Here is a 21,638-nt window from a genome sequence, read left to right on the forward strand (position 1 = left end):
TCATTTGCAACTTCCCCAGATGGCTTCTGACATGCAATTATCAATGGGGAAGCTGGCAGGGAAGTTGCAAATTGCATTCATACGATACATTGCTTAATGACTGCAGTGATTTGCTTAATGACTGCAGCCAAAAAATACGAAAAATTGGGTGCAGTCACAGCACCTCACTTAACAGCCACATTCTCAATTTTTCTGACCCCAACTGTGGTTGTAAATCAAGGATTATTTGTATAAGACCTACTTACAGGTTGTCCTCAACTTACAATAGTTCGTTTAGTGACTGTTTGAAGTTACAACGGCACTGAAAAAAGTGACCATTACGACCATTTTTCACACTTACAACCGTCGCAGCACCTCCATGGTCACATGAGTGTCCCGGGGTCATGTGATCCCTTTGCGACCTTCTGGCAAACAAAGTCAATGGGGAAGCCAGATTCACTTATCAACCCTGTTACTAGCGTAAACCACTGCAGTGATTCACTTAACAACTCTGGCACAAAGTCATAAAATGGGCCAAAATTCATTTAAGAACTATCTCACTTAACAACAGAAATTTCAGGGTCAATTGTGGTCGTAAGGTGAGGACTACCTCTACTCTGTCTCTAAGCACTTACCGGCTGGACCAGCACATTGTTCTTCCCATACAATAAATGTGTCCGCGAGTTCTGATGCAACGATTCCACATAATCTCTGGCCGAAGCGGCAAAGCGATCTTCTGACGTGCTTCCACTTGATTGACGCTTCCTGATCTGGGGCACAAAAGGATCCAACATTGACAAACAAGGAGAAGCTGAGCTACAATCAGTGGTGGGATTCAAATAATTTAACAACTGGTTCTCTGCCCTTATGACCAGCTGGGTAGGTGTGGCTTGGTGGTCATGTGACTGGGTGGGCCTGGTCAACTCAACAACACTCACATCAATGGGCGCTTCGCCTTAGCTGTTACAATGTAACAAGGGTTAACCGGAGAGGCGGTTTCTGTAAGAAGGGCAATAAAGATTAGGCTAGAAACAACACCAGAATGTTTCCTTCCTGCCTTCCTTACAGGATTAGCCCTGTAAAGTGGAAAAAAACAAAATGAGATTTCTTCCAACAACCGGTTCTCCGAATTGCTTAGAAACTTAACAACCGGTTCTCCTGATTAGGTGCAAACTGGCTGAATCCCACCACTGGCTACAATCCCTCTCCAAGAACAACCTTGCAAGCTACTCACCATTCAGCTAATGTCCACCAAGGCTTCTATTACTGCGATTTTTTTTGAAAAACATTAATGGAATAAGTTTGTCCTTTCCATTCCTGGCCTCCACAAAAGATGTTGGTTTTCTTATCATCAATCAACTGATTATTTCCTCAGTTGCCCCCTCCACTCCAAATATGTTGCACAAACAATTCAATTTCTAAGAGAAAGACTGTCCGTCCATCCGTCTGTCTGTCTGTAATACTGTGTTTTCTGATAAATTACAACAGAGGCAAACACTGAGATCGGGGATGTCCAAACTTGGCAATTTTAAGACTTGTGGACTTCAACTCTCAGAATTCCCCAGTCAACTCCCATGCTGGCTGGAGAATCCTGGGAGTTGAAGTCCACAAGTCTTAAAAGTTGCCACGGTTGGCTTATATGATGTTGGCTGATCTAAAAAAGCAAAGCAGGATTGATGAGGAAGTTGGAAAACACTGAGGGACCAAAGGTGTGTTCTTTTAACTGTAGTTATGGAAAAGGATGAAAGGGGCATTGGGATGTCACAAGAATACGGGACATCTACAGGGGGGATTTAAAAAAACCAGATAGCAATTGTTGTAATATAATTCAAGCTATATATAGTTGCATAACATATAACATGCATAGCTATATACATATGCAAAGGGGCAAGGTTTAGAATAGCGGCCCCCAACCTTTTGGACACGAGGGACCGTTTCCATGGAGAGAGGTTCTTCCATGGACCAGAAAGGGCGTGGTTTTGCATGCTGCCTGCATCCCGCATCTGGACTTCACTTATTTGCACAGCCCGGTTTCTGGCATGCCACAGACCAACGCCTGGTCCGTGGCCCGGGATTGGGGACCCCTGGTTTAAACCACATTGGTGTTGTGGCCCACAAGCAGAGCTGGTGGCAGACTCAGACAGTGAGGAGGTTGGGGAGGAACATGGGCCAGTCCTGGAGTCTGGGGAAGGCTCTGATGAGGGCTCTGCATTGGAGGCAGAGATGGGGACAGGGCCATCCAACAGTTATCAGCTGCCTTCTGAGTTGGATAGCAGTGGGGCATAAGAACAGCTGGAGCCTGTCCCAATGTGCGCATGTGCAAAGCTGCCAGGAGAAGGGAACAGCTAAAGAACAACAGAGTAAAGGCACAGGTGAATGGCCCCTCCCATAGGGAATAAAAAGGAGTGAAAGTGGAGGGGAACATGCAGGAGACAATTAGTTCAATTCATTAGGGTAAACATCTCTTCCTGACTTCTTGCCAAGTAATTGCTGCTACAGCATGGCATTTGGAAGCTATCGGTCTGGCAATTCTCCAAGCCTGATAAAAGGTCTGTAGATGTGAAATCTCATGAAAGACTGTTGGCTGGGACTTTGCTGGAGAGGAATTCCCTTTAACCTAAATAAAAGAGGTTTTATCAGGACGAGGAGTCTGCTTCATGATCTTGGGAAGCCCAGGTCATAACAATTGGTACCATCCTGCTTGTTATGATCCTCCATGCTGGACATCACTAAATGCAAATATTTCTTCATATTTGCCACTGAATAAAAGTAAACAAGTCATGAGAGGGCGCAAAAGTGCTTTTTTCAAGAGGCAACTGGACTTTCTGGTTTTTCTTTGAAGACATTTTGCTTTTCATCCAAGAAGCTTCTTCAGCACAGTCAGAAAGTCCAGTTGCCTCTGGACATTAAGTCATGAGATGTTTACACCAGAAGAAGATAATGGCTAAAGTATTGTTGCCAAGAGGTCACCATTGAGTAGAGGTCAACTCAAGAAAGATTTTATGTTTCTAAATGAGAAAGAGATGTATAACATGCTACTAAAATTGTGATTCCTCTATCTTCGAACTGGATGAAAAGGTTCAAATGGGCTAACTTACAGAATATGTCCAAATTCCGGAACCTATAACTCTCATGGATTGAAATTTGGCAAATTTTATAAAAATAGTTTATGACAAACATTATCATAAAGGTGATTATGATGTAATATGGAATACATTTCATAATGTGTTACATCATAAAACATTTCCCGTGCTGATGTTTAGCTACGCTATGCAATTTAATGGATTATTTTCAAGGCAGATACATCTCTCAATATGTATCCCAACTTAGAATGAAGGCAGTATATGAGAAGTTGGGTTGAAGAAACTGAGGAATCTGGTAAGGAAATATCTCAAATTAGGACCTAGTGGGACATACCGTATTTTTCGGAGTATAAGACACACCTTTCCCCCCCCCCAAAAAGCGGGTGAAAATCTGGGTGCATCTTATACACTGAATACAGCATTTTTGGCCTCCCGAAGCCCCGCCCCCTTTGCAAACAGAGGTGCAGAGGGTTTTGGAGGCTTGCAAAGTGCTCCTGGGGGCTGGGGAGGGCAAAATCAAGAAAAAATGAGCCATTTTTGCCCCCACCCCCCAGCCTCCAGGAACACTCTACAAGCCTCCAAAAGCTCTGCATGCCCTTTTGTTTTGCAAAAAATGAGCGTGCAGAGGGTTTGGGAGGCCTGCAGAGTGCAAAAACCTTTTTTTTTTAATTATCTCTTCAAAATCATGGTGCGCCTTATAGTCTGAAAAATACGGTAAGTTGTCTAGTATGAACTAAATGCGTTGGTCTACAGAAATAACCTTGAGTGAAGATCGTACTATAATAGGATTGGAAGGGACTTCGGAGTTTTTCCTTGTTCAAACCCCCTGCTCATGGCAGGAGATACTATATCTGTGATGGCAAACTTTTGGCACACGAGCCGTTGTGTCGTTTAGAACCAGTTCCAGCAGTAGATTTGTGGAACCTCTTCTATAGAAGAGGTTAGAACTGGCAGGAACCCACCCCTGGTGTGACACCACCCACTCACCCTGTCCCCTGTGCATGCCTGTGCGACTCCCCCCGCATGCACGTGTGACACCCCCCGCCCGTCCGCACCATGCTTGCCCCGCCCGCCGCTCACTGATTGGCTGGCTCACCAATCGCCCCGCCCGCCTCTAAGAGTCCTATCTAAACCTTAAAGTCTTAAAGCTGTCAAGTTTGAACACCCCTGGGTTTTTTTTTTCTAAAGGGTTAGGGGTGCGAGGGTCTTGTAACTTGACAGTTTTAAGACTTGCGTGCTTCAAATGCCAGAGTTTCTGAGCCAACATTTTGGTTGCTAAGCAAGAGCGTTGTTAAGTGAGTTTCACCACATTTGACAAGTTGGCCACGCCCACCCAGTCACATGACTGCCAAGCCACTCCCATTCGGTCACATGGCCAGCAAGCCACTCCCACCCAGTCACATGGCTGGCAAGCCACTCCCACAAAGCAGGCCACACCTACAGAAGAGGTTCTAAAAAAATTTGAAGCCCACCACTGTGTCGCACGCACATTGCATTATGGGTGCGGGCACGTGTACGCATGCACTGTTGCATGCATGTGTGCTTTCAGCAGACAATGACAAAAAGGTTAGCCATCCCTGTCATCTACTATTCTGTACAAATGCCTGTTCAATCCTTTCTTGAAAACCTCCAGTGATGGAGCACTCAAAGGTTCTGGAGGCAAGCTGCTCCACTGATTAATTCTTCACCCTCTCCTTAGATCTAGGTTGGATCTCTCTTTAATGATCTTCCAACTGTTACTTCTTGTCCTGTCCTCTGGGACTTTGGAGAATAGGATGACCCTGTTCTCCATGATAGCACCCTCAAATACTTGAAGACTGCTATCATATCATCCCTAGCTTTTCTCTTCATTAAACTAGACGTACCTAGTTCCTTCCGTCATTCCTCATATAGTTTAGCTTCCATATCTCTTATCACTTTGTTACTATTCTCTGCACTGTTTCTAGGATCTCAACATCTTTCTTTTACCTCATGGTGACCCATCAATCACTTCCCTTTCTAAAGAAAGCGAGGTTTTTGTAGATTTCAGAGAAAAATTACAAGTCCCATGCAGACACCAAGAGCTGCTATGAGTCTTAGTTCAGCAAAATCCAGAGAACTAATCCCTGCTATATCAAGATTCAAAAGATAAACTGTAAGACAATGCCATGTTCAAAGTGACAAAGGTCAAAATTGGGCATTTAATTCAGCAACCTACGTATAGCAATATATAGTAAATCCTGGTAACTAATATTAGCGGAGCTGTGCAAAACCATTCATAAAAGGGAGATAATAGAATATCCCATCCAGAGTGCAAAACAGCATTTTTGAGCACAATACAAGCTGTTTCCTGGTTTGGGAATATTCTGAGGTCAAAACAGAGATGTTTTGAGTTCAGAATATTTCCAAATGATCAAGAGCCCGTGTCTGATCAAAATGGGGTGCTTGGATTCAAATCCGTTTGAGTTTGAAATGGTTTGCACACCACCTTCACTGTCTGTTTCCACCACCTGATGTTCTGAAAATGCCTGTATAAAATCATACTTCTGCTATTACAAAACATTCTGAAATACAAGAAATGAAAAAGCAGTACCTATACCCTGAAATAAGACCTCCCCGGATAATAAGCCCAATCGGGCTTTTGAGCACATGCACTAAAATAAACCCTCCCCGAAAATATTGCAACACAGCACTAACCATGAGGTGACCACGCTCGCCGCCTCCTGCACCTCAAAAATAATAAGACCTCCCCAAAAATAAGGCCAAGTGCTTATTTCAGGGGTCAAAAGAAAGTAAGATCCTGTCTTATTTTCAGGGAAACACGATATTCCAAAATTAATTAAAAAAAAGACTTGAGGGATATTGAAAGAGAAGAAATCACCTACTCCTAGGGCTGGCCGTTTGGAAGGACAGTCTTGGCGATTATGAGTTCCATGAATCCGATGCCTCTGGACCAACTCGTCCGCTGAGGGATCTGTCCAGAAGTGGTCAGCCGTTTTCATCTTGGTGTAATCCAGGGCGCAAGGCCCAACTGGAAGACAGACACAGAAAATGGAAGATGGAGTCACATGCTTCTCGTTCCCCAAAGAGGCCTAAAAATTGAGGTTGGGTCACCAATCCTCAAGTAAACATTCGTTCGTTTAAACCAGTGTTTCTCAACCATGGCAGTTAAGATGGACTTTAAATTCCAGAATTCTGGCAGACTGAAAGATGCTGATTTAAAGGATAAATAGATTTTGCCTCCTTCCTTCCCTCCTGAGTTGGTAGGTCAGGGTTGGCAACCCTTTCATTCGATCAAAGAAGAAGTTCCAATACCAGATCTGGAAATGTCAGCAAAATATTTGGGAGTCAGGCCTGTGTCTCTTACAGCAGCCATTTTATTTCAAAAATGAACTGCTTGTGTATCTGGAGGAAGAAAGCCCATCTTGGTCCCTGCTAGACCAATCCTGAACCTTGAGAACAACAGAATGCCCCCTCCCATCTTTTCAAATAAAAATATATGACTGAACTCAACTAGCTATGAATTTATTCAGCTGCAGGGTGGTAAAAGTGGTGAACAGCTGGGAAGTGAGGCATAAATTAAACTACAAAATGTCTGAAATTCTATACCAGTTAATTTTAATCTCCCTCTGGGCATGATGCTGGGGGAAATCTGGCTGATTTTCAAGCCATACGTCTATAATTCAGCCATCACAGCTACTGAGGAAGGATGCTAGAAGCTGCCAATCAGCAACATCTGGAAGGCTACAGATCCTCCAACTTTGCCTGTCTTAGATTTAGTGGTGTCAGGTTTGAAAGATCAGATCCATACCTGAAACTCTAATTAAACTGATATATTGCTAAACAGCTAATGCATAGAAATCTTCTTAACTAGCAGTTAACATCTGCTTGGAGTTAGCTAAGGGTTCATGGAATTCAAGGGAGATTAGATTTAGTTCACTTGTTGCTATGAAAGGATTCTAGGCTAATCCATCTTTTAATTCCGCCTCCAGATTCAGCCATTCGTCCTCCTCCAAGTCAATCTTAAAACTAGGCTCTATTTGGTGGAGGGATGCATTTAGGCTCAAACCCCAAATGCTGGAAACAATAGGCATTGATTGTCTGTTTTTCTAAATGTCAAATCCAGAGTTTCTCTGACTTGTCCCCAAGGATATATGAAACACCCAAGTTCTAGGAGAGGAAAAGATGATGAAACTGTAGTGCATTTATAGTTTAAATCTCCACTTTGTGCTAGACCAGGGGTCCCCAAACTTGGCAACTTTAAGACTTGTGGACTTTGACTCAGCATAGCTTCAAGTCAGCTATGCTGGCTGGAGAATTCTGGGAATTCTCTGATCCATAAGTCTTAAAGTTGCCAAATTTGAAGACTTCTGTGCTAGACAGTGTATAGATAGTCCTTGTCTTATGACTGCAGTTGGGATCGGAATTGCTAAGTGCTAATCAAGGTGGCTACTAAGAATCAAACCCAGTTCTACAAACTTTGTTGCCACAATTGTTAACTGAATCACTGCAATTGTTAAGTGAATCATACAGATGTTAGGTGAACCCAGGTTTCCCCATTGATTTGGCTTGTCAAAAGCCATCAGGGAAGGGTGCAAATGGAAATCACATGACTCCAGGACACCACAATCATTGTGAATATATGCCAGTTGCCATGCACTTAAATCGGGGTGTCAAACTTGTGGCCCACAGGGCACATGCATCATGCACTGGCCATGCCCAACCGTTTTAGCAAAGGGGGGGAAAGTTGCGATACGCCATGTGGCAACAACGTGACACTGTGAGTTTGACACCTAAATGATGACCATGGGACCGCTGCAAAAGTTGGACTTTTTTCAGTGCTGTTGTAATTTCAAACAGTTGCTAAGCAAATGGTTGTAAGTCAAGGACTAACTGTAATGTAACAATTAATGTGTTGGACTTGGTTTGGAGAGACCCATGTTCAAATCCCATCTGACCACAAAGCTCACTGGATGACTCTGGTCCAATTAAAATATTTGAAGTCCAATCTGACAGATCTGTGTTGGAGATAAAATTTGCGAGGACCTCCACGAAAATGTTGGATTTCCAGGAAAAAATGTATGAAAACAGTGAATGAATATAGGAGTTTAAATCTTTCTCTTGAACAGTTACATTTTATATTCTCCAAAAGCTTTCTAATATATTTGATTCTGAAACTTTCACAATCTTATAAAATACTTTATAGAACTCTAAGAAATATTGGATTAACCATACCAATTCACAAACACACACACACACCCCGCCAATTCCTTTTGTGCAACTGTATTACATTTGGGATTCACGTTTTAATTTTTGCAAACATCTTTGGAAAACAACATGGGGAACTGAGTTCTTCAAAATTGCATAGAAGTAACATTTAGGACTCGCGGGAGTCCCGCGACTCTCTTGGACTGCAAGGCCATCAAACCTGTCAGTCCTAGAGGAGATCAACCCTGACTGCTCTTTGGAAGGCCAGATCCTGAAGAGGAAACTCAGATACTTTGACCTCCTAATGAGAAGGAAGGATTCACTGGAGAAGAGCCGAATGCTGGGAAAGATGGAGGGCAAAAGAAGAAGGGGACGACAGAGAATGAGAATGGATGGAGTCACCAAAGCAGTCAGCGTGAGCTTAAATGAACTCCAGAGGGTGGTAGAGGACAGGAAAGCCTGGAAGAGTGTTGTCCATGGGTCGGACACGACTACACAACTAACACAACTAACAACAACAACATTTAGGAAGGATACTTACCTAGAAGACAGGCCAAGATGGGTCCAAATACTGGATCTGCCAATAATGCCTCTCTTTCGTAATATTTGCTAGAAGAAACCAATCCCCACAATCAATTAAACAAAGAAAGGGAAAATGTGAACACAATATATTTTGTAATATGTAGAGGTAGTATGTTAAGGCAAAATTTTGAAGGGAACAGAAGTTAAAATGACCATAATCCTGGCTTGTTCCCTCTTTTATTTTATTTCCCATGTGTGTGAAAAGGAAGATCTGGAAAAGTTGTAGCAAGGGTAACATTTGGAAAGGTTCAATGTGAGATCAGAACCTCTTCAACCTACGTGCTCACTTGAGTTTAGATGCAAGTCAAAGTTTTCCTCTTATGAAATCTTGCTTTTTCTCTATTTTTGCACCTGGTGGTCAACTGCCATCAGAAATTCAACTCTGCTTTCTAAGCAGACTTTGGGATACAAGATCAGAAGACGTGGAGCAGAGGTGGGTCTCACATAATTTTACACGCTTGCTTTGTGAGCAGACCTTCCGCGTATGTGCGTAGCCTTCCGCGTATGCGCATTGCTCACACATGCAGCTGGCACATATGCGTGTGGCTAAAAAAACGTGGCTAAATAGGACGGCATAGCACTGGGGCGAGGGGGCAGGTCCACCTGCAAGTCGCCACTACCGGTTTGCCTGAACCAGTCCAAACCGGCTGAATACCATCACGGATGTGGACAGACCTGACCCATAGAATCGACAAGAGTCGGACATGACTGAATGGATAAGACAATACAATACAATAGCAGAGTTGGAAGGGACCTTGGAGGTCTTCTAGTCCAACCCCCTGCCTAGGCAGGAAACCCTATACCGTTTCAGACAAATGGCTATCCAACATCTTCTTAAAGACTTCCAGTGTCGGGGCATTCACAACTTCTGGAGGCAAGCTGTTCCACTGATTAATTGTTCTAACTGTCAGGAAGTTTCTCCTCACTTCTAAGTTGCTTCTCTCCTTGATTAGTTTCCACCCATTGCTTCTTGTTCTACCCTCAGGTGCTTTGGAGAACAGCTTGACTCCCTCTTCTTTGTGGCAACCCCTGAGATATTGGAACACTGCTATCATGTCTTCCCTAGTCCTTCTTTCTATTAAACTAGACATACCCAGTTCCTGCAACTGTTCTTTGTATGTTTTAGCCTCCAGTCCCCTAATCATCTTTGTTGCTCTTCTCTGCACCCTTTCTAGAGTCTCCACATCTTTTCTACATCGTGGTGACCAAAACAGAATGCATAACATCATAAAAATGTTGCTTAGTGAATGTATGTAGGTCTAGGCCTGTTTCTGGCCTCTTGGGGGGGTGGGGGAGGTCGTTTGTACCCTCCCCAGGCTCCGTGAAAGCCTTTGGCGTCTGGGGAGGGTGAAAATCGGATCCACCAGGCCAACCAGAAGTCGGAAAACAGTCTGTTTCCGGCTCCAAAGGGCCTCCAAGGGTGGGGGGGCGGGGGAGGCTGTTTTCATCCTCCCCAGGCTCCATGAAAGCCGTGCGTGCATACTTGGGGCAGCAGGGGGCGCCTGCGCAGGGGGCACAGCGCAGGAGGGGGCATTAAATTATGGGGGTGGGCACGCGAGCTTTTGGTACCCGAGGCAAAAAAGGTTCGCCATCACTGGTCTAGGCGGGCTTCGATCTTCTTATCCTAAATCTAAATCAGCGTTTTAAATCTCAGCAGCTTGAAAATGGACTTCAACTCCCAGGGTCCCCTTTATGGATGCTGCTTTGAAGTCCCGGAGAAATTTGGGCTATAAATGTAATTTTTAAAAAGAGTAGAACAATAAAATAAATAAAACAGTAGCTAAGAGAATTGCAAACCCTTTTCGACACCAAATGAGGCTAAGTAATCAAAGGAGTGGAAAGAGCTATTCCTTGACCCCAGAGCCAGTGGTGGGAACATCTTTAGTCTGTAAAAAGCTTCAACTGGTGACAAGAGGATAAGAGAATAACACAGCCGGGAGGGACCTTGGAGGTCTTCTAGTCCAACCCCCTGCCCTAGCAGGAGTACCATATACCAGTGATGGTTAATCTTTTTGGCCCCAAATGCTGAAACTGGAGCGCATCGGAGCACCAGAACCTGGCAGAGCGGAGCTGGCCGGTGCGCATGCGTGTGTCGGACCCCAGAAGAGCAGCTGGCGGCGGTGCGCATGTCCACAGAGAGGGCTCTGCGTGCCACCTCTGGCACCCGTGCCAAAGGTTCGCCATCACGGCCCTATACCATTCCAGACAAATGGCTGTCCAGTCTCTTCTTGAAAACCTCCAGTGACGAAGCCCGCATAACTTCTGAAGCTAGTTGATTATTCTCACTCTCAGGAAATCTCTCCTTACTTCCAGGATGCTTCTCTCTCTCTCCTCGATTAGTTTCCATCCATTGTTTCTTGTCTTGCCTTCTGGTGCTTTGGAGATTAGGTTGATCCCCACCCCCACCCACTCTTTTTTGTGGCAGCTCCTTAGATACTGAAATATTGCTATCATTTCACCCCTAGTCCTTCTTCTCACTAGATTAGACATTCCCAGTTCCTGCAACCGTTCTTCATATGATTTAGCCTCCAGTCCCCTAATCATCTTTGTTGCAAGGCAGAGGATAGATAGCAATAGCACTTAGACTTATATACCGCTTCGTAGTGCTTTACAGCCTTCTCTAAGTGGTTTACAGAGTCAGCCTTCCTATATAAAGCATGCCAAATGAATTCTTAGCACAACATCCAGAGGTGGTATTCAGCCAGTTCGGATCGGTCCACCCAAACCCAGTAGTGGAAATAGCGGGCGGGCGTGCCCACCTGCTCCAGCTCTATGCCATCCCATTTAGGCATGTTTTTGAGGCCAGGCGCATGTGTGAGCAAGCGTATGCACGGAGGTCCGGGCACATGCGTAGAAGACGCAGATATGCCTGTTTCGTGCGGGTGTGTGTGTGAAGCGGGAGGGTGCGTGGGCGGCGAATCGATGGTAAGGAAATGTGCAACCCACCGCTGACAATATCTCAGTCTAATATCTAAGTCCCTTTAAAAAGATGATTTACTGTTTTCCTGGGAAGTCATGCAATCCTGAAGGGGAGAAGTAGCATTGTTTCACCTATAGATGGGGCTAGAGATCCAGCCTTTGTCCATCAGCATCTGCAATCAGATTTGTTGAAGCTGATGAGGTTCTACTAGTTAGGAACAATCCCACCATTTCCAATAGAAGAAAGGAATTACCAGTTCAGGCCTCCTTAGGCAGAAATCAAACCCACGTCCATGAGGAACGCTATGGATTGACAAAGATCCCTTTCCCTCCCTTGCTACAGGTAGTCCTCACTTAACAGCCAATCACTTAGGGACTTTTTCAAAGTTATGACAGATCCCCCAAAAGGCACAAGCAGTTTTTGACTTACAACAGTTCATTTAGAGCAGGAGTCCAAACCTGGGAACTTTAAGACTTGTGGACTTCAACTCCCAGAATTCGGGGTTGCTCGGAGGGTCATTTTAAGCGCTCCGAAGGCATCAGGGAAGCCTCGGATGGTCCCTGAAGCCTTCGGAACGCTTAAAACGACCCTCCGAGCAACCCGGAAGTCACTTCCGGTTTGCTCGGAGGGTGGTTTTAAGCGTTCCGAAGGCTTCAGGGACGGTCCCTTCTGGGAGTTGAAGTCCACAAGTCTTAAAGTTCCCAAGTTTGGACACCCCTGATTTAGAGACACCGGAGAAAAGTGACTTATGACCATTTTCACACTTATGACCATTGCAGCATCCCCAAAATCATGTGATCAAAGTTCAGATTGGCAACGGATTCATATTTATGACGGCTGTAGGATTCCGGGGTCATGTGATCCTCTCTTGCGGCCTTCTGACAAACCAAGTCAATGGGGAAGCCAGATTTTTTTAACAACGGTGTTCCTAACGTAACAACTGCAGTGATTCACTTAACAATTGTTAAGGGCAGGAAAAGTGCTAAAATGGGACAACATTCACTTAAATGTTTCACATAACGACGTAAATTTGGGGCTCAATTGTGGCCGTAAGTCAAGGACTACCTGTATTTATGATCCAATTTTGGAGTTCCAACGGCTACATGCATTATAACCTGCACTTATGTGATTTCATTTTGGGCATTTGGCAACAGGCTCACATTTACAGCTCTTTGTAGCGTCTCAAGGTCATGTGACTTCAATTTTTGATATTTTTGGCCAGTTTCTGGTGTTTACTTCCAGTTTCTGGCAAAAAAAACCACTCACTGGATCAAGTCATTGCTTTAATGACTGCTGTGTTTGCTTAATGACCACAGTGCTGCAGAAAAGGCCATAAAATTGAGTGCAATCACATGGTAACCTGTTTAACAACTACCATCATTTGCGACCCTAATTCCAGGCTCAGTTACGGTGGTAAGTCGAGGATCCCAGATTGTTGGGGGCAATATGCTGACTCTATAAACTGCTTAGAGAGGCTTGTAAAACACTATGAAGCGGGATATAAGTCTGAGGGTTATTGCTATAGCAGGCTAATTCTGCCGACTGTCAGGAGTTCAATGCCTTCGATCCTGACCAGCTCAAGGTCGGCTCAGCCTCCCATCCTTCCGACGTCAGTAAAATGAGGAGCCAGATTGTTGGGGGCAATATGCTGACTCTGCAAACCGCTTAGAGAGAGCTGTAAAGCACTGAGTGCTATTGCTATTACCTGTATGTCTGATGAGTCCCAATATAGGAGCAAATTAGTCACATACTGCCTCCTAGTGAGCAACATAAGTAAAAACGTAGGACATAACTCTATGGAAAAATAGAGAAACTCCCTACATCACCCAAAAGCAGGATGGATGAATGTAAAAACCTTGTATGCAGGGAAATGTTCAGTGGCGGTATTCTGCCGATTCGCACCAGTTCGGGCAAACTAGTAGTGGCAGCGGTGCAAGGCTCCGCCCAGCCAGCCAGACATCATCACGGACCTTCTGCGCATGTGTCACTGCGTTTTTTCTTTGCCAGCTGTGCTTAAACTCTAAGACATACGGTAGACTGATCCGACTCTTATCACTAAGCTCACTACGCATGTCCACATTCTTTTCCACATTCTTCTTCTTCTTCGTTTGCCTGCCAAGAAGGTAGGCAGGAACGCTGCCAAAATGTAATCATTAGCTAGTAAGTTTTGTTTTTCATTTTCTTTACAATAAAATGTGTTTCTTAGAATATATCTCGGGTTTATTTTTCTTTATTTTGAAGTATGCGTCAAGGAAAAAACCATGGTTCATCCCTCATTAAATACAATTACCCCAGGAGGGAAACAGGGCTAAATTTCCACCCTGACAGCATGAGCAAAAGGTTCTGGGCATGCACAGATGTGTCCTGGGCGAACGAAGAGAGCACGCGGGCTCCCATTACCGAACTGGTAGTGAAGATAATAGGATACCATTACTAGACATGTCCTCGTGTAACATCCACAATTCAGTGCTCTGAAAAGTGGATTGCATATACCATCCCTTGGACAAAACGACCACACCAAAAAATAATAACCTGAGCAAACCTTGACACTCTTCTTACCTATTGTTATCCACAAGGTATTGCACAATTTTATCAAGCACCCTCTCGATCAGGGCGGTGCGCACCCAGATGTGCTTGATGGCTTGTGGGGACAAAGAAGAGGGCTTGTTTGTGGTTGAAGTTTGCCTCTTCAGGGATTCTTGGCCAGCTGGCTGGTATTTTCTGTTAGAGGGTGGGGGGGAAAGCAGAATCCACATCAAAGGTTGTATTTGCAAGATGTACACACTCTTATCTCCAAGTACCGGCAGAGCACTGATGCCCCAGTCTCAGTTACCACAAAGGAGGCTCCAATAATATTATTGATTTCTATTTCATTTTCATTTTCCCATGGTTGTTATTAACTATCTAGAACAGTGTTTCTCAACCTTAGCAAATTTAAGAGGTGTGGACTTCAGGAGACCATCTGGTCCTAGGCATAAAAGCCGGCTGGATGATTTTGAGCCAGGCAACCCGTGAGTTCTAGTCCCACCCTAGGCATGAAAGACGACTGGATGACTTTGGGCCAATCAACAGGAAACCGTGAGTTCGAGTCCTGCCCTAGACATAAAGCCAGCTGGGTGACTTTGAGCCAATCACCTGGCGACCAGGATTTCTAGTCCTGCCCTAAGCATAAAAGCCAGCTGGATGGTTTTGAGCCAATCACCTGTGAGTTGTGAGTTCTAGTCCCGCCCTAAGTATGAAAGCTGGCTGGATGACTTTGAACCAATCACTAGGCAAGTTCTAGTCCCACCCTAGGCATGAAAGCCAACTGCGTGTCTTTGAGCCAATCACCAGAAACTGTTGAGTTCTAGTCCCGCCCTAAACATGAAAGTCATCTGGATGATTTTGAACCAATCACTAGGCAAGTTCTAGTCCCACCCTAGGCATGAAAGCCAACTGCGTGTCTTTGAGCCAATCACCAGAAACTGTTGAGTTCTAGTCCCGCCCTAAGCATGAAAGTTGTCTGGATGATTTTGAACCAATCACCAGGCAACCTGAGTTCTAGTCCTGCACTAGGCATGAAAGCCGACTGGGTGACTTTGAGCCAATCACCAGAAACTGTGAGTTCTAGTCCTGCCCTAGGCATAAAAGCCGACTGACTTTGGTTCATTCCCTCTTTCAGAGCCCAACCCATCGCACAGGGTGGTTGTTATGCTGAAGATCGGAGAAGGATGTGATAAAATGCCTTGAGTTAGTGATATATAATAGTAAAGGCAGGATATCAATAAAATGAATATCCTGGAATAATGCCGAATCTGCTAAGCAGACTTCATCCTTTTGCTGGCCACTGAAAGTGAACAGAGGCAATAACTGAACAAACTTTATCATATACAGTGTATTGAAGATACACAAGAAAATAAGCTATTCTCCTCTGCACCCTATAAATGTGATGTTGCATTCATGGCTCCAATTATGCCTGTCTGCCAGAAGAAAATCTGCCAGGCAGGGCAGCCTAAGTCGATGTTTTATTTTGTCTCTCTTCATCATGAATTGTCTCTTATCTTTGGCCGTTGCTATGTAAAATCCAGACACAAAGTGGTGGAAAAATCAAGTTTAAGAGGGAAGAGCAGCCAAAAAAACCCTAGCAGTTTCACTGGCACAGGCAGCAACTTTCCTTGCCATTTCAACCAACTCCTTTCACAGCCAACTCGATCAGCTGCTGAAATGCTGAAATGTCACTAAGAGGGGGGGAAAATCCATGTTTTTCCAAAGTGTTTCCTGACCACCCAAATGGCCATGGGCAAATTAGTTTAAAAAATTGAAATTTGGAGGGAAGAGGAAAATAGAAACGAAACGTCTGGAAAATCATTTTCTCCCTCTTCTAATTACCCAGTCCAGTGATGGCGAACCTTTTTTGGCTCGCGTGCCACAAGTGGGGGGAGCGCAGGGGGGTCGTGTGCGGGCGTGCCGCACCCATAATGCAACGCCCCCCCCAGTGCGCATGCGCGCACAACGTGCCCCCCCACTTTTACATGTTTTTTTCGCCGTCCCCAGGCTCCAGGGGCTTTATAGGAGCCTGGGGAGGGTGAAAAGAGCCCCCCTGCCCCCCCGGAGGCCCTCCGGAGGCTTCAGGGACCCTCTGGAGGCTTCCCTGAAGCCTTCGGAACGCTTAAAACCACCCTCCAAGGGGGGGCGGGGAGGCTCTTTTCGCCCTCCCCAGGCTCCTATAAAGCCTCTGGAGCCTGGGGAAGGCGAAAAATAGCTTTTAAAAAGGTGAACTCAGCTGGCCAGCACGCGCATGCGCGCTCGCCAGCTGTCAGGGCAGTGCCTCGCGTGCCCTGATAAATGGCTCCACGTTCCACTTGTGGCACGCGTGCCATAGGTTCGCCATCACTGACCCAGTCAAAAGGAGGAAAAAGAGGATCTTATTTTTCTCTACTACATCCGATTCTCACTTAATATAAACTAGTGACCTGAACAGAGACGGAAACACAGTCGGAAAGCCGAACCACCTGCCTACATTCTCCCCGTTGCTTACAGATGATCTGCAAAGGAAAAGAAGAAACGGACAAGTTCTCTTTGGAAGCTCTTCGTGGGAATTGAATGTGCACAGACATAACTTGGGATCTCAACTTAAGAGACACAGAAGTGAATAAAGTCAACGTGATCCCCAAGGGCTCGAAATAGATCTATACTAGTCTCCCTTTATTTATTTATCAGTAAAAAAATACAACACACACACACACACACACACACACATATATATATATATATGTTGTATTTGTACTGATAAATAAGTAACACAAATATATATATATATATATATATATATATATATATATATATATATATATATATAGAGAGAGAGAGAGAGAGAGAGAGAGAGAGAGAGAGAGAGAGAGAGAGAGAGAGAGAGAGAGAGAGAGAGAGAGTGTTTTCTGAGGTTTTCGCGGGTGTTTGTACGTCTTTGGTTGTTCGGGTTTACATATATATATTGTAAATTGGGGAGAAAAGGGAAGTTGCCAAGTTTGAAAAACGTACATCCAGAGCAATCTTTTCCAACCTCCCACACGGACACAACATAATAACTCGATGAGGGCTTATGGAAAGTGGTGAACGACACATCTAGAAGGCACCACATCTAGAAGGCACCACAAATGAATCTGTTGATGTAATGCATTGTTTATGTTAAGAGAGATTCAAGCACCCAATTTGGACTAAATGCAGTGGTGAGATCCTACCAGTTTAACAACCGGTTGGGTGATCGCTCGTTTCACTCAGGCATGTGCCTGACGTGTGCGCATGTGCACAATTTTGAGAAAACTTCCCTTCCGCATTACTGCTGGGGAGGAAAACAGCTGAGGAGCCGCAATCCGCCCTGCCGCGTGACTCAGCTGAGAGGATATAGGTGAGTTAAGCGTAGGGGTGGGTGAGGATCATTGGAGCAAAGTTCGCTCCCATCTGATGGTTGGTGCTAACGGTTCACCTGAACCGGTAGAATTCCACCCCTGGCTAAATGTATTTATTTAATTACCAAATTTGGAAACCGGCCATCTCCCTCACAGAGCAAAATTATTAGAGATTTTTGACCAAGGTTGATTCTAAGTCCCTGGAAGATATAGAGAGACGATGAACTCAAACATGAAGGCCTTCCATGAGCTTTAGGAGACACAGTTGAAAGGGAAATTACTGCATTTTTGGAGTATAAGACGCACCTTTCCCCCCCCCCCAAAAAAGTGGGTGAAAATCTAGATGTGTTTTATACACTGAATACTACATTTTTGGCCTCCCGACTCTCTGCCCTGCACATTCCGTTTTTCACAGAAATGGGTTTGGGAGTCCTGCAGAGTGCTCCTGGGGGCCGAGGAGGGCAAAAACAAGTGAAAATGGGCCCGTTTTTCATCTCCTAATGGCAGTGATGTGCGGTGAGGTTTATGGCTGGTGAGGCTGGTGATGTCATCAGGAAGGCAGTCTCAGCCTCCTGCACACGTGGTCCCATTCCCCGCCTTCCTGAGTCAACATGAAGGGGACCGCGGAGCACGAGCAGGCGGAGCGCACTCCGCTGTCCCTTTCATGTTGATTCAGGAAGGCAGGGAATCGGACGACGTGTGCCTTTTCCCTTTTCCCTTTTTTTTTCTTTTCATGATGAGAGCGGTGAGGCTCTGCCTCCCCTGCCCGCACGTCCCTGCCTAATGGTGAGCAGCCTGGGGCATTCTGACTGGCCACTAGGAAAAAACACACACGAAAAATGAACGTCTCCCTCACCTGCCTTCAGCCTGTTGCAGCAACTCCTGCACTTTCCTGCAGATCTCACTGGCCACGTCATAGGTCTTGCCAACCTTGGTGAAAAGTGCAGCAATCTTGTCCGTCCGCAAGAAGCCGGATGCCCGACGCTTCAGCATGTGGAGAAGGCAAATTTCTACCATCCCTGGGAGAGAGAAAAAAAAGCAGAATATAGGGCCAGTGAGCCATAGCCTCTTGTAGCAGAAACACATATTTAAATCATAGAATAACAGAGTTGGAGGGGACCCTGGAGATCATCTAGTTCAACCCCCTGCTCGAACAGGAGTCTCTATCACAAGGGTGGCAAACACAAGGCCTGGGGACCAGATCCGGCCAACAGGGTGCTTAGATCTGGCCCGCAGGACTGCCCTGGAAACAGCAAAGGACTGGCCCGTGGTGCGTCTGCCAGTGAAAATGGAGTTCAGGGCCCCCTAAGGGACTGGAAGGATTTATATTCCTTGCAGACAGCTGGTCATTTGCATTCGTTTTAGAGAGTCATTGAGGTTACTTGAAGGTTTATTTGGATGCAAATGACCAGCTGTCTGCAAGGAATATACCGTATTTTTCAGAGTATAAGATACACCTTTTTCCCTCCTGAAACTCCACCCCTTCACCAAAATGGCCGTGCATAGCTTGTAGGAGGCTTTCAGAGATCTCCCGGGGGCTGGGGAGGGCAGAAATGAGAAAAAAACGGGGCGTATTTTGCTCAAATTTGCCCCCCTCCCAGTCCCAAGAAGCACTCTATAAGCTTTCTAATGCCCTTTTTTGTCGAAAAACGGGCCCATTTTTGCGGAAAATGGGCCATTTTTTGCTCGTTTTTGTCCCCCCCGGCAACACTCTACAAGCCTAAGGGCTATTCATGCCCTTTTGGGGGGGGGAAACGGGCCCATTTTCATGAAAAACGGGCCGTTTGGGGGAGGTTTGCAGAGTGCAAAACATTTTTTTTTAAATTTGCCTCTTCAAAACCTTGGTGCGTCTTATACTCTGAAAAATGCGGTAAATCCTTCCATTCCCCACTATCCTGTCAGAGCTGAAGAAGCTTCTTGGATGAGAAGTGAAAAGTCTTCAAAAGAAAAAAACAAGAAAGTCCAGTTGCCTCCTGAAAAAAAGCACCTTTGGGACACTGAACCACAAATTAAGAAAAGTACTGGATTCAGACAGAATATTTGTAGCTCAGGGTTGAACTGTGGGGCCCTTGGTGCTCTCTGAGCATAATTGTTTTCTTGCAGATGGTTCTTGCAGATATCAGCACTGATGATGTTACCTAGTTGGGTAATGAAACGTCTGCAGGAAAACAAACTCAGAAAGCGCCAAGGACTTCACACAGCATAGCCATGGGGTTGAACTGTGGGGCTCTTGGTGCTCTCTGAGCTTGGTTGTTTTCTTGCAGATGTTTCTTGCAGATATCAACACTGAAGGTGTTACCAAGATGGGTGATGAAACGTCTGCAAGAAAATAACTAAACTCAGAGAGCACCAAGGCTCTCACACAGCACAGCAAACCGTTAAAAAGCGTAAGCCAAGTTAACACTTGCCAAGCTGCACTTGTGAAAATGGAAGTGTATCCCCTCTTTAATTGATATTGTCGTGTTTAATGTGTGAGCATAGCCAGCTGTGTACAAGGAAGGACCCATAACACTGAACTCTTAAAGCAAAGAGGCTTAGTTCCAATGCAAAATTTGATTCTAACGGTTGCAGCCTTTGTGAACATTAACAGTCATCCCTTGGTCTCTCTGGGAATTGGCATCAATTATTCCAACACAATCCAGATCGTGTAAAATGAGCTCTCGAAAACATGAAAGCTTATGAATCACCACTTTAGATTACCAGAAATGAGAAATGTTTGTGACTCTGCAATGTTGATAAAGACATCTGACATATAATTCATTTGTTAAATTACCGATGGCTGAATTTAGCTCCTTCTCTCCTCTTTGATCTCACTGTTTATGCCCACGTATTAAAATCTGAAGCTATCAACTGGATTGAACTGCATGGCTCTCTTTGTGCTTAACGCCCACAGAATATTCCATCTATGAACAACTTTGGTTGATATGTGATTTCGTTTTTTTAAAAGAATGCAAAAAGCAAAAAGAGATGCATAGCACTGGAGGGCACGGAAATCTTAGAGACAGCCTGGTTCCCAACCCCACCCTACAAATTTCTGCACCCTTCCCTGAAAGGAGGGCTATAAAATATATTTTGTCTTTTCCAGACTAATCTAACCACAGAGGTCTGTCTGGCCTGCCAATTAGAGCAAGCAATTTCTAAGCAAACAAGTTGGCTTTTTGGCAGCTTAAAACAAAAAATAAAGCAACAGAAAAACCATGATCTATGTGGGGAAAGAAAGATTGGGGGGAGGGGTGATTGTTTTAAAAAAGGCAAATCTTTCTCCTTCCAAAACATTTTATCTCAGAAATATACCGCAGGAAAAGATTGCGACTCTGCCTTTAAATCCTCATGAAAAGCTTCCATAGACTGTTGTTTGAAAGAGGGTGAATGCCTACTGTGGCCTAATTAACTATGTTTATCCAGTAATATTATTAGTTTTTGTTAATATAGAGCCTACGAGGGATCTCCAACCTTGGCAACTTTAAGACTTGGGGACTTCAATTCCCAGAATTCCTCAGGGCAACTTTAAGACTTGGAGACTTCAGTTCCCAGAATTCCTCAGCTAGCTTTGCCGACTGAGGAACTCTGGGAGTTGAAGTCCCCAAGTCTTAAAGTTGCCAAGGTTGGAGACCCCTAACCAAATTAGAAATGCTCTTCTTAATTACTGGTAGTCCTCGACGTCTGAACACAATGGAGCCCAAAAGTTGCTAAGCGAGACAGTTGTTAAGTCAGTTTTGCCCCGTTTTATGACCTTTCTGGCCACATGTGTTAAGTGAATCACCAGAGTTGGTAAGTTAGTAACCCGATGAAGTCAATCTGGCTTCCCCATTTGACTTCGCTGGTGAGAAAAGGTGATCCCATGACTTTGGGACACAGCAACGGTCATAAGTCTGAACCATTTGCCCAGCGTCTGAATTTTGATTATGTGATCTTGGGGACACTACAAAGGTCGTAACTGTGGAAAAAAAGGTCATAAGTCACATTTTTCAGTGCCATTGTAACTTTGAACGGTCACTA

General features: G+C 44.8%; 2 protein-coding genes across 5 annotated transcripts in view; one reads left to right on the top strand and one right to left on the bottom strand.

The window, feature by feature from the left end:
- SGSM2 (small G protein signaling modulator 2) overlaps positions 1-21,638 on the bottom strand; it is a 157,094-nt gene that overhangs the window by 47,665 nt on the left and 87,791 nt on the right. For all 4 annotated transcript variants that reach the window (XM_081944350.1, XM_081944349.1, XM_081944348.1 and 1 more), the window contains exons 3-7: positions 18,496-18,658; positions 14,311-14,472; positions 8,791-8,858; positions 5,927-6,072; positions 615-749 (exon numbers count right to left, since the gene is read on the bottom strand). In XM_081944350.1, coding sequence (XP_081800476.1) covers positions 615-749; positions 5,927-6,072; positions 8,791-8,858; positions 14,311-14,472; positions 18,496-18,658 — 674 coding nt within the window. The remainder of the gene's footprint in view (positions 1-614; positions 750-5,926; positions 6,073-8,790; positions 8,859-14,310; positions 14,473-18,495; positions 18,659-21,638) is intronic.
- LYRM9 (LYR motif containing 9) overlaps positions 1-21,638 on the top strand; it is a 403,766-nt gene that overhangs the window by 6,724 nt on the left and 375,404 nt on the right. The gene's annotated exons all lie outside the window — the stretch shown is intronic.

Source organism: Natrix helvetica, assembly GCF_964273705.1.
Source record: "Natrix helvetica genome assembly, chromosome: 2".
NCBI lineage: Eukaryota > Metazoa > Chordata > Lepidosauria > Squamata > Natricidae > Natrix > Natrix helvetica.